Source organism: Frankliniella occidentalis, unplaced genomic scaffold (assembly GCF_000697945.3).
Source record: "Frankliniella occidentalis isolate FOCC.00 unplaced genomic scaffold, Focc_3.1 Scaffold23, whole genome shotgun sequence".
Lineage (NCBI taxonomy): Eukaryota > Metazoa > Arthropoda > Insecta > Thysanoptera > Thripidae > Frankliniella > Frankliniella occidentalis.
Window position 1 is genome coordinate 2,958,743 of NW_026267153.1, and position 9,150 is coordinate 2,967,892.

General features: G+C 61.7%; 2 protein-coding genes across 22 annotated transcripts in view; one reads left to right on the plus strand and one right to left on the minus strand.

Annotated features, from left to right (window-relative positions):
• Nucleotides 1-1,592, minus strand: part of LOC113205076 (cytosolic carboxypeptidase 6-like) — a 22,402-nt gene extending 20,810 nt beyond the window's left edge. The window contains exon 1 of the mRNA XM_052265014.1: nt 1,408-1,592. Coding sequence (XP_052120974.1) covers nt 1,408-1,420 — 13 coding nt within the window. The 5' untranslated portion in view covers nt 1,421-1,592. The remainder of the gene's footprint in view (nt 1-1,407) is intronic.
• Nucleotides 1-9,150, plus strand: part of LOC113205030 (ELAV-like protein 1) — a 45,610-nt gene that overhangs the window by 21,568 nt on the left and 14,892 nt on the right. Inside the window, exon 1 of one of the 21 annotated variants that reach the window (XM_052265076.1) lies at nt 2,220-2,415. The exons of 18 other annotated variants lie outside the window; for them this stretch is intronic. The gene's annotated coding sequence lies outside the window, so the exon portion shown is untranslated. Of the gene's footprint in view, nt 1-2,219; nt 2,416-2,449; nt 2,975-4,626; nt 4,792-9,150 lie in introns of those variants that run through there. 2 more of the 21 variants (XM_052265079.1, XM_052265077.1) reach the window with 2 other exon arrangements.

Consider the following 9,150-nt stretch of genomic DNA (forward strand, 5'->3'; position numbering starts at 1 on the left):
CCCCCCTCTCGTCCCCGCCCCGCTGCGACGGCGTTGTCTGCGGCCTCCCTCCACTGACCTATAACAGCCTTGAATGGGTCCTGGCGGTTGTGCTTGCCACCGTGTCGTGCCGTGGCGGCCCCCGGGCGGGGCCCCGCGAGGCCCTCCCCAACCCCTTCCCTTCCCTCCCCTGCCGTCTGTCACTTGACCTATGGCCCAGCCTGATAAGGCCGTTCAGCAGGACCCGACCCGGGGTCGGGACAAGGGCAGATGAGCGGGAAAATGCGCGGCGGAACCTGTTGTCGCGTCCACGCGTCGTGGGCGGGGGCGGCGGGGGCGGGGGCAGCTCTATCTGTCGACGCTGGAACGCGGTGGGTCCGAGATATCCCCCCGTCCAGCGTAACTCCGTGACGCGAACGTGTACCGGGTGTATCTTTGAATACGCGTCAGTATGTTGCATAAGGGGGGCCCGATGGGGCCCGTGGTTCCAAACAGGGGGGGGGGGGGGGGGGGGGGGGGGGGAGTAGGCAAACCCGCAAGACCGGAGCGTGTTCAAAGACACTCCCAAGTACTTTGCTGTGTACGGAGCTCTAGTTCTCCCCCCTGGACGCGGGTCTCGGTGGGGTACACGCGCCAGACCAAAGGGCCGCCGGCCGCCCCTGGACTGCGAAATGGGTTTAATTTCTAGTCGCGCATAAATGCTCTGGAAAATGAGGCCCTCCAACTACTCTCCAGCGCGGTGCGCGCGCTTGCTATGTCCCAGTCGGACACGTAAGCCGGCTTAAGCCTGGACGAGAGGAAAGGGGTGGGGGTTGGGGGGCGTTGTCCAGGGCCGTGGACCGGACCAACGTGAGCGGGCGTCACGGGATTGGCTGGTCCGGGGCTCGGCTCCAGCGAGCTCCATACTGGGCTCCAGGCAGACTCCGGGCCGCGCCCCGCTGTCTGCCACGTCGTCTCCTCCGCCCCACCCCCCAGGCCGCCGACCCGCCCGCGGGGAGGGGAGGGAGGTAGGCGAAGCAGGGCGAGGCTCGCGGGGGTAGCTTTTTAATCGTGTGCCGGGGCTGCGGATGCTGTTGCTATACTCCCTCGTGCGATGTCTATGGACCATACGGCTAACTAGATTATTTGGGCGGCTCGCAGAGTGCAGCGTGCAGCATTGCTGCGTGCAAGCTATGGTGTCGGGACGCAGCTGTTTGTGTGTGCTCGTCGTCAACCCTCCCCCTCCCCCCTCCTCTGCTGCTCGTCGCGACGACGACGTCCTCCCCCCTCCTCTCCGCCGGTGCAAGTGCAGTGCACCCAAGGGTGCAGGGCTGCGTGCAGAGTTAAGGGGTGGGCCGTGCGCCCGGGGCTGGAACCATACTGGCTCTGCAGCACCTATGGACAACCCCCGGGGTGCGGTGGTGTGCGTTGCCATGTTCGGCGAGGTACCTGAGTCCGCCATGGTGGTGGCCTGGGGCGGCGGGCGGGCTGCGCTGGACTGGCGCGCTGGCCCCGTGCCCCGGAGGCCCCCACGGCCCCCGACTGCACCCTGTCGGGGGCCCCGCCCGGGCCCCGCCCCCGCATCAGAGCCGTCCCTCGCGGGGGGAGTCGGGGGACGACCCCTTCGGGGGCGACGGCAGGGGCCGAGATATCGCCTGCATGCACCGCCCAGCCACGGCACGCCCCAACCCCCGCCGAGCCCACCACACCCCGCCCGGGCCCATCAGATGCAGATGTAGGCGAGGTAGTAGCAGTAGCTACCCGTGCTGGCGGGGCCACTGGCTGGGCCGGCGGTGGCGGCGGCGGTGGTGGTCTTCCCCACCAACCCCTGTGCCGTCGCCCTCCCTCCCGCTCTCCCCTCACCCCTCCCCAATCCCTGCCTCCCCACCCCGGCCGGGACGTGGCTCGGCTCGGCTCGGCTCTACCCCCTTGCTTGCTCGAATCGATTTTCTGCGACTCCGGCTCGTCGGTAATACTCGGGGTGGCCGGCCAGCCGGAGTGCCTCCGCAGCTGGAAGTAGTCCCGCCGCTTTTCCGCTAGCACTGCCGCCGACTTGCTCCTAAAGTCGTTGCTCTGGATGCTGCTTTCTGTTCAATCATTTTACCTCATGTTTCCTCCTACTTCATGCTTTTAGATGGTTTCTTGGTGTGGGTTGTCGGGGCGTGGCGTGCCGCGGATTGATACGGAACGCCCTCCGCTCATGCGCCGCGGGGGCGTTCTCCCCACCCCACCCTGCTGCCGCGACACACCCCTAGCCGAAGAAACGGGGCAGGGCGCTAGTCTCGGTAGTCCCAGTCATTTAGTTTCTGCACGGTACGACTGGACCTTGTGTTCTGTTTGTAGGGAGTTTGTCGCCGTTTTTTGTTTGTTGTTTTCCCCTCAGTTTTTTGATCAGTTCGTGTTTATTTCAAACTAGTTCCAATTTCTTCGGTACATACCACCACTATTTCGAATTCGGTAGGTGATTTTTTCCTGTTTTTTGATTTTGCCTTTAGCCCTTATTGAGTTGTCTGTCTCCTGTCAAGCCTTTGGTTTGTCTGTGTTGCTTTGGATGTTGTGTATCATTTTGCTTGGTTTGCTTGGTTGTTGTCGCGCTCCCGGTTTGGTCCCGTCAGTGCGAAACGAATAGTTCACAAAAAAAACACCGTGCAGGCCGTGATTTTATTTTTTGAAGCGAAAATCGGACTTGTGTAGTAACCCACGTGTTGGGATGAATCTTGAAAGTGGTGCGTGATGGAATAAAACAAGTACAACAACTACAACAACAACAACTACATCATCTACAACAACATGACGTCTACACCTACATCTACAACAACAAGCGCTTCGCCTCTCGTGTTTGCTCGTCGCCGCAAGACGAGTTCACATGTCATTCACCCCGGGGGCCGCGGCCGCCGCCCGGGCCTCGGCCTGGGCTCCACAATGGCGTGCCGCGGCGGCGCCGGCCTCGGCCCCGCAGCACGGCCGGCACGGCCTCGGCGCCCGCCCTAGCGCCCGCCCCGCCGCCATGCTCAGAGTGAGTGTGAAGACGGCCTGATCTCGTTTTAGGCCTCGACCGGAGCGGCGCCCCTTGCAGCAGCAGGGCCTCGGACAGCGGGACGCAGGGGGTCCAGCGGCTGGCATGCGCGCGCCTTGTGTGTATTTGTGTGTTGTACGGTAGTTTTGCTTTTTAACGCAGGGGAGGGACGCGTGGGCACTCGCGGCCGTCAGCTGATGATGCTGCCGAGGTCGCTGACCCATCTGGATGTGCGAGTCCGATAGGGTGGCCGCTCGCCTGTCACTGGAGTGCATTAGCATTGTAGTAAGCAGCCCTGCTCGCCGGCCGCGCCGCGCGTCTACCGGAGACTGGAGAGGGTGGTGGTTCTTGCGCATCCATACATTCGTCCCCCCTGTTTCATTGAGCTTTCAATGTGAATCCGTAGTAGTTAGGCCAGTGGCAACCCTGCTCCATCCTGTTCAACCGCTCCCGTAAACTCTTTGATTCTTTGGTGCATATGTAAAAGTGGGGTAGTTTGGGGGTAGTTTTTTTGTTTTTTGAACGTGGCATAACCTCATCCGCGGGACCGAGAGGCGCGGACACCACCTGCGAGTGGCTTCCTCTTGGGGGACAAGGCAAGATGCCAACCGTGCGGGCTTATAGTTGCATGCGTTTACAGATGTCTCCCATTTTCGCCCTGAAATGTAAACAATTAAGAACGAGCTGTAAGAGGGTAGGGCGCCCCCGAGAGCGCTTATGGCGCGGACCGCGTCGAGGTGTGCGGGGGAGGCCGAGTGGTGTGGGGGTGAGGCGGTGGGGGGTTGATTGAGATGAGAGATTAGGACCGTATAAAACTGACCGCGTGCGCCGGTCTTGGTCGCGTGCGCGTGAGTACGTATGCATATCAGGCTGCCTACCTATTGCCGGGCGGCGGGGCGTGGCGGCCGGTGGGGAGGGAGGGGGGGGGGGGCAGGAGCCGTGGCGTTGCCCAGGTGCTGTTAGTGTAGAGGGGGAGAAGGGAGTAAAGCACACGCCATAGGGTTTTTGTTGTCGTTTCTCTAGCCTGACTGATGGGTCCTGGAGTTGACCACCACGCACATGTGCGTAGCGGAAGTTGCCACCTACTTTGGCTTTGAAGCCGGCCCTGGTGCGGTATGTAGGCAGCCCGCCCGCCTCCTGGTGTAAGCGGCGCCCTCGCCCGACCCCTTGCCCGCATGATGCAGCAACGCGTCGTAATGGTCGCTGCACTTTGCACCCTTGCCGCCCGCAGCAGCAGCAGTGGTACAGGCGTGCAGGTGCAGCTGCAGGTGCAGCAGCCCGCGTACGGCGCGTACAGCGAGGACCGGACCGTGCCTTTATTGAGTGGTCCCGCTATTGATGGAAATAGATGGAAGGTGCGAAAAGATGAAAGGGAACCGGGGCGAACGAGCAGAGAGGGTGAGCGTGGAGGGCGAGGGGGAGGGTGCGACGGGAGGGGTGGGGCGACAGGGCCTCGCCCGCCGGGCTAGGCCGGCCCGGGCCGGGGAGAGAGGGGTGGAGAGGGCTGGCCCGTTCCTCCCCCGCTCCGTGCACCCCTCCCCCTCGCCCTCCCTCCCTCCCTTCCCGTCGCCTGCTCCCCCTCTTCCCTCAGGACCGCACCGGGCTGGCAGGCTGGCTCGCTGGCGGGGCGGCGCGCTGCGTTGAGTCGCGGCACGGCGGGGAGCTTAGTTAGTTGCAGCTCGGCTCGCTCCGTGTACGGTGCGCTCCGGGTCGACTTTTTATTTATTTTTATCGTTATTATTTATTTTCTGTTCTCCCGGGCGCTGTTCGTTCGTCTTGATTTTGTAGCGTTTCATTTCATCACGGTTAACCATCTGGTACGTCATTTTGTTCTCGTCATTTTTGTTTCTTTAGTCTTTCTGTTTGGTGTGTGAGTGCGTGGGGGAGGGGGCGGTCCCCAGTTGCCCAGAAAGCCCTGTTGAGTGTTCACCATATCTGTGCACCTGGATTTATGCGGATCGTGGGCTTTGCAGCAAGCCTAACAATTGGCTCTGCGCGACGCAGGGACGCAGCAACGGAAGAATTTAAAAGCTGCGCCGTAGGCTTAAACCTAGCAGGTTTGCCAACCTACGAGTGTTACCTTCATTTTCGGTTTGGTGGTTCTCGTCCGCGGAGGACTCTTTCCGTTTAGTCTCAGCTGTTCTTACCAATTGAGAAATTAACTAAGGAACTGTCCAGTTAGTCACTTCGGGTTCGTGTCTTGCATCTCATAAGCCAGCAAAATATCGAAAGGTTTCCCATACTGCCCTTCAACCGTTTCAACCCCTACCGGTGTTAGGTGACACCGGTGTAATTTTGGACTCTTTTTACTCGGTATTTCTATCCACCGTGCTGCCCACTCAATGAAATTTGGCTGTCTTTGCCCCCAGTATAAGGCTGTTAACCGGCGAAGTGTAAGTTGTTTCTACTCTAAATAGACGGCCCCCTTGATTCAAACGAAGTCCGATCGGTACCCTCTGTATTCTTTACCCCATCTTATTTAAATTTAAAGGTTACATTGTGTAGTGTCATTTTCTACACTTCCAATGCTGTCCTCATACATAACCTTACTTTGTTCAGTTTTAAATCTCCAATGAATGTAGTGCTTTTATTTCTTAATGATTCAGGTTATGTTTGATAAATGCAATACTTCAACCATTCAGATATACTTCAAACTTTCTTCATGTCAGTTTGACTTTGTATAGTGTGATTTATATTACTGATTGTAAATTATTTGGTGCGAGTTTTTCTATTCATGGTTTCCGTCACAGGAGAGCCCATTCTAAGTTGCCCGAGCTTTACTTTTGGTATGCTATGTTACGTTTTGAGGGCGATAGCTTTCGTTTTGCACACTAGGTAACAAAATATGATTGCAGCGCATCTCACCTCTGTAGGTGGTTGTTCTTTTTTGTGAGTCAGAAGTGAAGTTCAGTGCACGATGGGTTCTTTTTTTCTAATGAAGAATTACCGTACTGTTCAAAACGCACCATGTCCCTTGTATCGATTTTGCTTCTCCCCGTTGACTAGTGTGGTGCCATAGTGACGTGTCCTTAAACGTACAGGTTTTGTACCATCGTATCAATGGTGGAAAAGTGGAATACAAAGTAAATGAATGTGGGAGAGGTGGAGAGGGCGAGGCGGTCGTCATGGGCCGTTTGGTTTTGCTGGTCCTGGGCCGCTGGCTTCACTGGACTGGACCGGGGGAGTTGAGTGACTGGAGGGAGAGGGAGGGTGAGAGGGTGGGGCCGGGCGCGCCGCCCCCGGGCCCGGGCTGGAGGGGCTGGAGCGAGCCCCTCGGGCTGGAGCCGTGTTGGAGCCGGGCTGCTGGAGGCTGGGGCTCTCGGAGGGCGTGGCGGCAGGCTGTCTGCGTGCCGTGTGCACTTAGGCCCCCGGAGCGCAACACACCGCGCCGAGCTGGGGCCGTGGGCCGGCGTGGCGCGGCGTGGCGTGGCCGGGGGGAGGGGAGGACGCCGAGGGTGAGTGAGGGATCGCTCTGGCAACCGCGCCGGAGGCGGGGTGAGCCGAAGGGAGGGGAGGTCAGATTGGCACTGGGGGGGTTGTTTCCGTCCGTCTGCTCCGCGGCCGCGGCTCTATGGTCGTGCTCGGCGTTCCCCCGCGCCTCCGCGCCGCCGCCGCGCCCTGCCTGTTTGTAGTAACGGAGGACGGACTCGTGTGCTTGGCGACGGCTCGCATCACCTGTCAGCCTCGACCCTTTCCAGAAGAAGGCAGACTGTCCGGGCGTGGCGTGTGCGTGCGGCTCGGCCGATTAGAGGGAGGCTGCAACTTTAATGCCCTCCCCGCGGCCAAGCTTTGCCGCCGCCGCCCTCCCCCAACCTCTGATGACTTGGTTTATTGAGGAGCGCGTCAGCCGTAGGAAAGGTCAACCTTGAGTTGCGTTCAAGTCGCTTGAACTTGGACTTCCCCCTCCCAGCCCCTCCACATTGGGAGGGCCGCGTCGCACGCACCGCACCCCTGGAAGCTCACCGACTGTTAGGTTTGATCGCGAATAAATAGTTCTATCGTTTAGGAAAACCTCAAGATGGAACAGTCGTGGGTTTGCCTATTGCACCCATTGCACCCTTCCGTGCTGGGTGATGGGGGCGCGGCTTGGCTTCGGCCACAATCGTGTCCTCCAAAAACTCGATAGAGATTTCCAATGAAATGTTGATTTTGGACGTGACTCTGACGTGAGCATTCCGTGTTTGATTTGCCCCTCGCGGGGAGGGGCGTTGACCCCCCGCGCTTACAGACGGACCCCGTGTTGTGGTGACGCGTGAGCGCCGCCGCGTTGCGTGTCCGCGAGTGAGGCTGGCCGGCGCGTGCGGGCGCGCGTGCGAGCGCCTTCTTCAACCCTCGGCCGGGGCCGGCTGGCCCGAGGGGCTGGCCCGGGGAGGGGGTGGTGGTCGAGGTGTTGCCGTCGCGGACGACAAGTGAGGGAGGATAGAGAGGGGGGGAGGCGGGTGCGCCGTCCACCTCCGCGATGGTCCTGCTCGCCCCGCGCGCGAGGTCATTCGCACCGCCGCGATTTTTGATGTGGAAGACGGACTTGTTTGTCGCGACGCCGGTCGTGTAAGGAGGATCCAACAAGTGGGCCGCCAGCTAATGCCCTCGCGCCCTGCCCCGAGGCCCCGGCGGGGAGGTCGTGCCCGCGAGGGGCGTCCTCGCCGAGGGTCTTCTCGTCCCGGGGGAGAGGATGCGTCGGGGATGCTGCGGCCCAATTGTTGTCTCCTGCTCTTGCCCCACAACGATTCGATAAACCAGAGTGTCGTCTTCTGGCTGCAGCAGCCGCCCCAGGGAGGCCGCGCGAGAGAGAGGTAGCGGGTGGAGCGAGAGGAGCACCGGCCCCGCCCCGCCCCGCCCCGCCTCGACCCGGCAGGAGCGACTCGCCCGCCCGGCCCGGCTTTTGTTGAATCGATCCTCTCTAGACAGGCGTTGCCACATTGGCTGGCGCTGGCACGGGCACAGACTCCCGGCCGGGCCGGGACGGCATTGAGCCTGTGGCCCTTGCAGCCCTTCCCCGTGGCCCTGCCCTGTGGACCTTCCCCGTGTCCCTGCCCTGTGGCCGTGCCCCCTTGTCCCTCCCCTGCCCTCGCGTCCAGACTATTGAACTACTTCCCTCTCCTACTACCCTCCAGCGTTGCCGCATCTCTCTCTCGCTGCGTCCCTCGGGGAGGCGGCGCGGCGCTGGGCCGGGAGGGGTTGGCCCGACGCCGCTGGGCTGGGCTCGGCTCCCGGCCGGCCTGGAGGGTAGTTGTAGCCCGTGCCGCCCCGGCCGCCCGGCCGCCCTCCTGGAAGTGCTAAGTGGTGCGTCGAGCCGCGCCCCTCCATTGATACCCCCGTGTGGGAGCGCCACCGGGTGGGGTGGGGTGGGCACACGGGCCTGCGTGCATAGCAGAGGGGACGCCGGGGCGCCTGGCGGCGGCTTGGCGAGCGCCCCGCCCTAGACCTGTTGGTCACGGAGCCCACAGTTCGGCGAGGCGTTGGCGTGCACGGACCTTGTAGTTCTCGGCGTCGGCGGGTGTGTGGTGGTGGCGTTGGCGTCGCGGAAACCCCCATCTTGCTTTGCGTCATTTGCAAATGGCGCTGGTGGATGTGGCGCCGCCGCCGCCGCCGTTGCCCCCGGCCCGCCCCCCCTCTCTGCGCTGTTTACACTCTAAAAGGGATTCCGCTGATGGAATAAATTTGGGGCTGCCGCCGCCGCCCTTTAAAGTCCGTCGCCAAAGACAACAGCCCCGGAAATGACGCCGCTTCCGGCGCTGCTGGCGTCCTTGGGGCGTGTGAAGTTCGGTAGCGACCGGGGGAGGGGGTGGGAGGGAGAGGGGCAGACACGCGCGTCGATGTCTTGGAGGACGAAGATGAGGGCGGGGCGCGATGCGTGGGAGGAAGGGCGAAGAGGGGGGTGAAATTAAGGAACGGGGGCGCAAGGGCTGGGACGGAGTGAGAAGACAAGTTTGTCGTTGGCGTCAGCAGGAGTAGGGCGTGGAGAAGTAGTTCGCTGGCCTCGGTGAGTGGGGACGAGGGAGGACTGGGGGCACGGGGAGGACGAAGTGGATGGGGTAAAAAGTTGACGGGGCCTCCCAGCAGCCGAGCCGCTGTGGCTGCGCTGCTCCGCGCGCCCCGAGTTGCCGCCTCTGCCCGCCCCTGTGGTGAACAGGGTGAACAACGCCCATCGGTCGATGCCAACCCCCTCCGCCTCC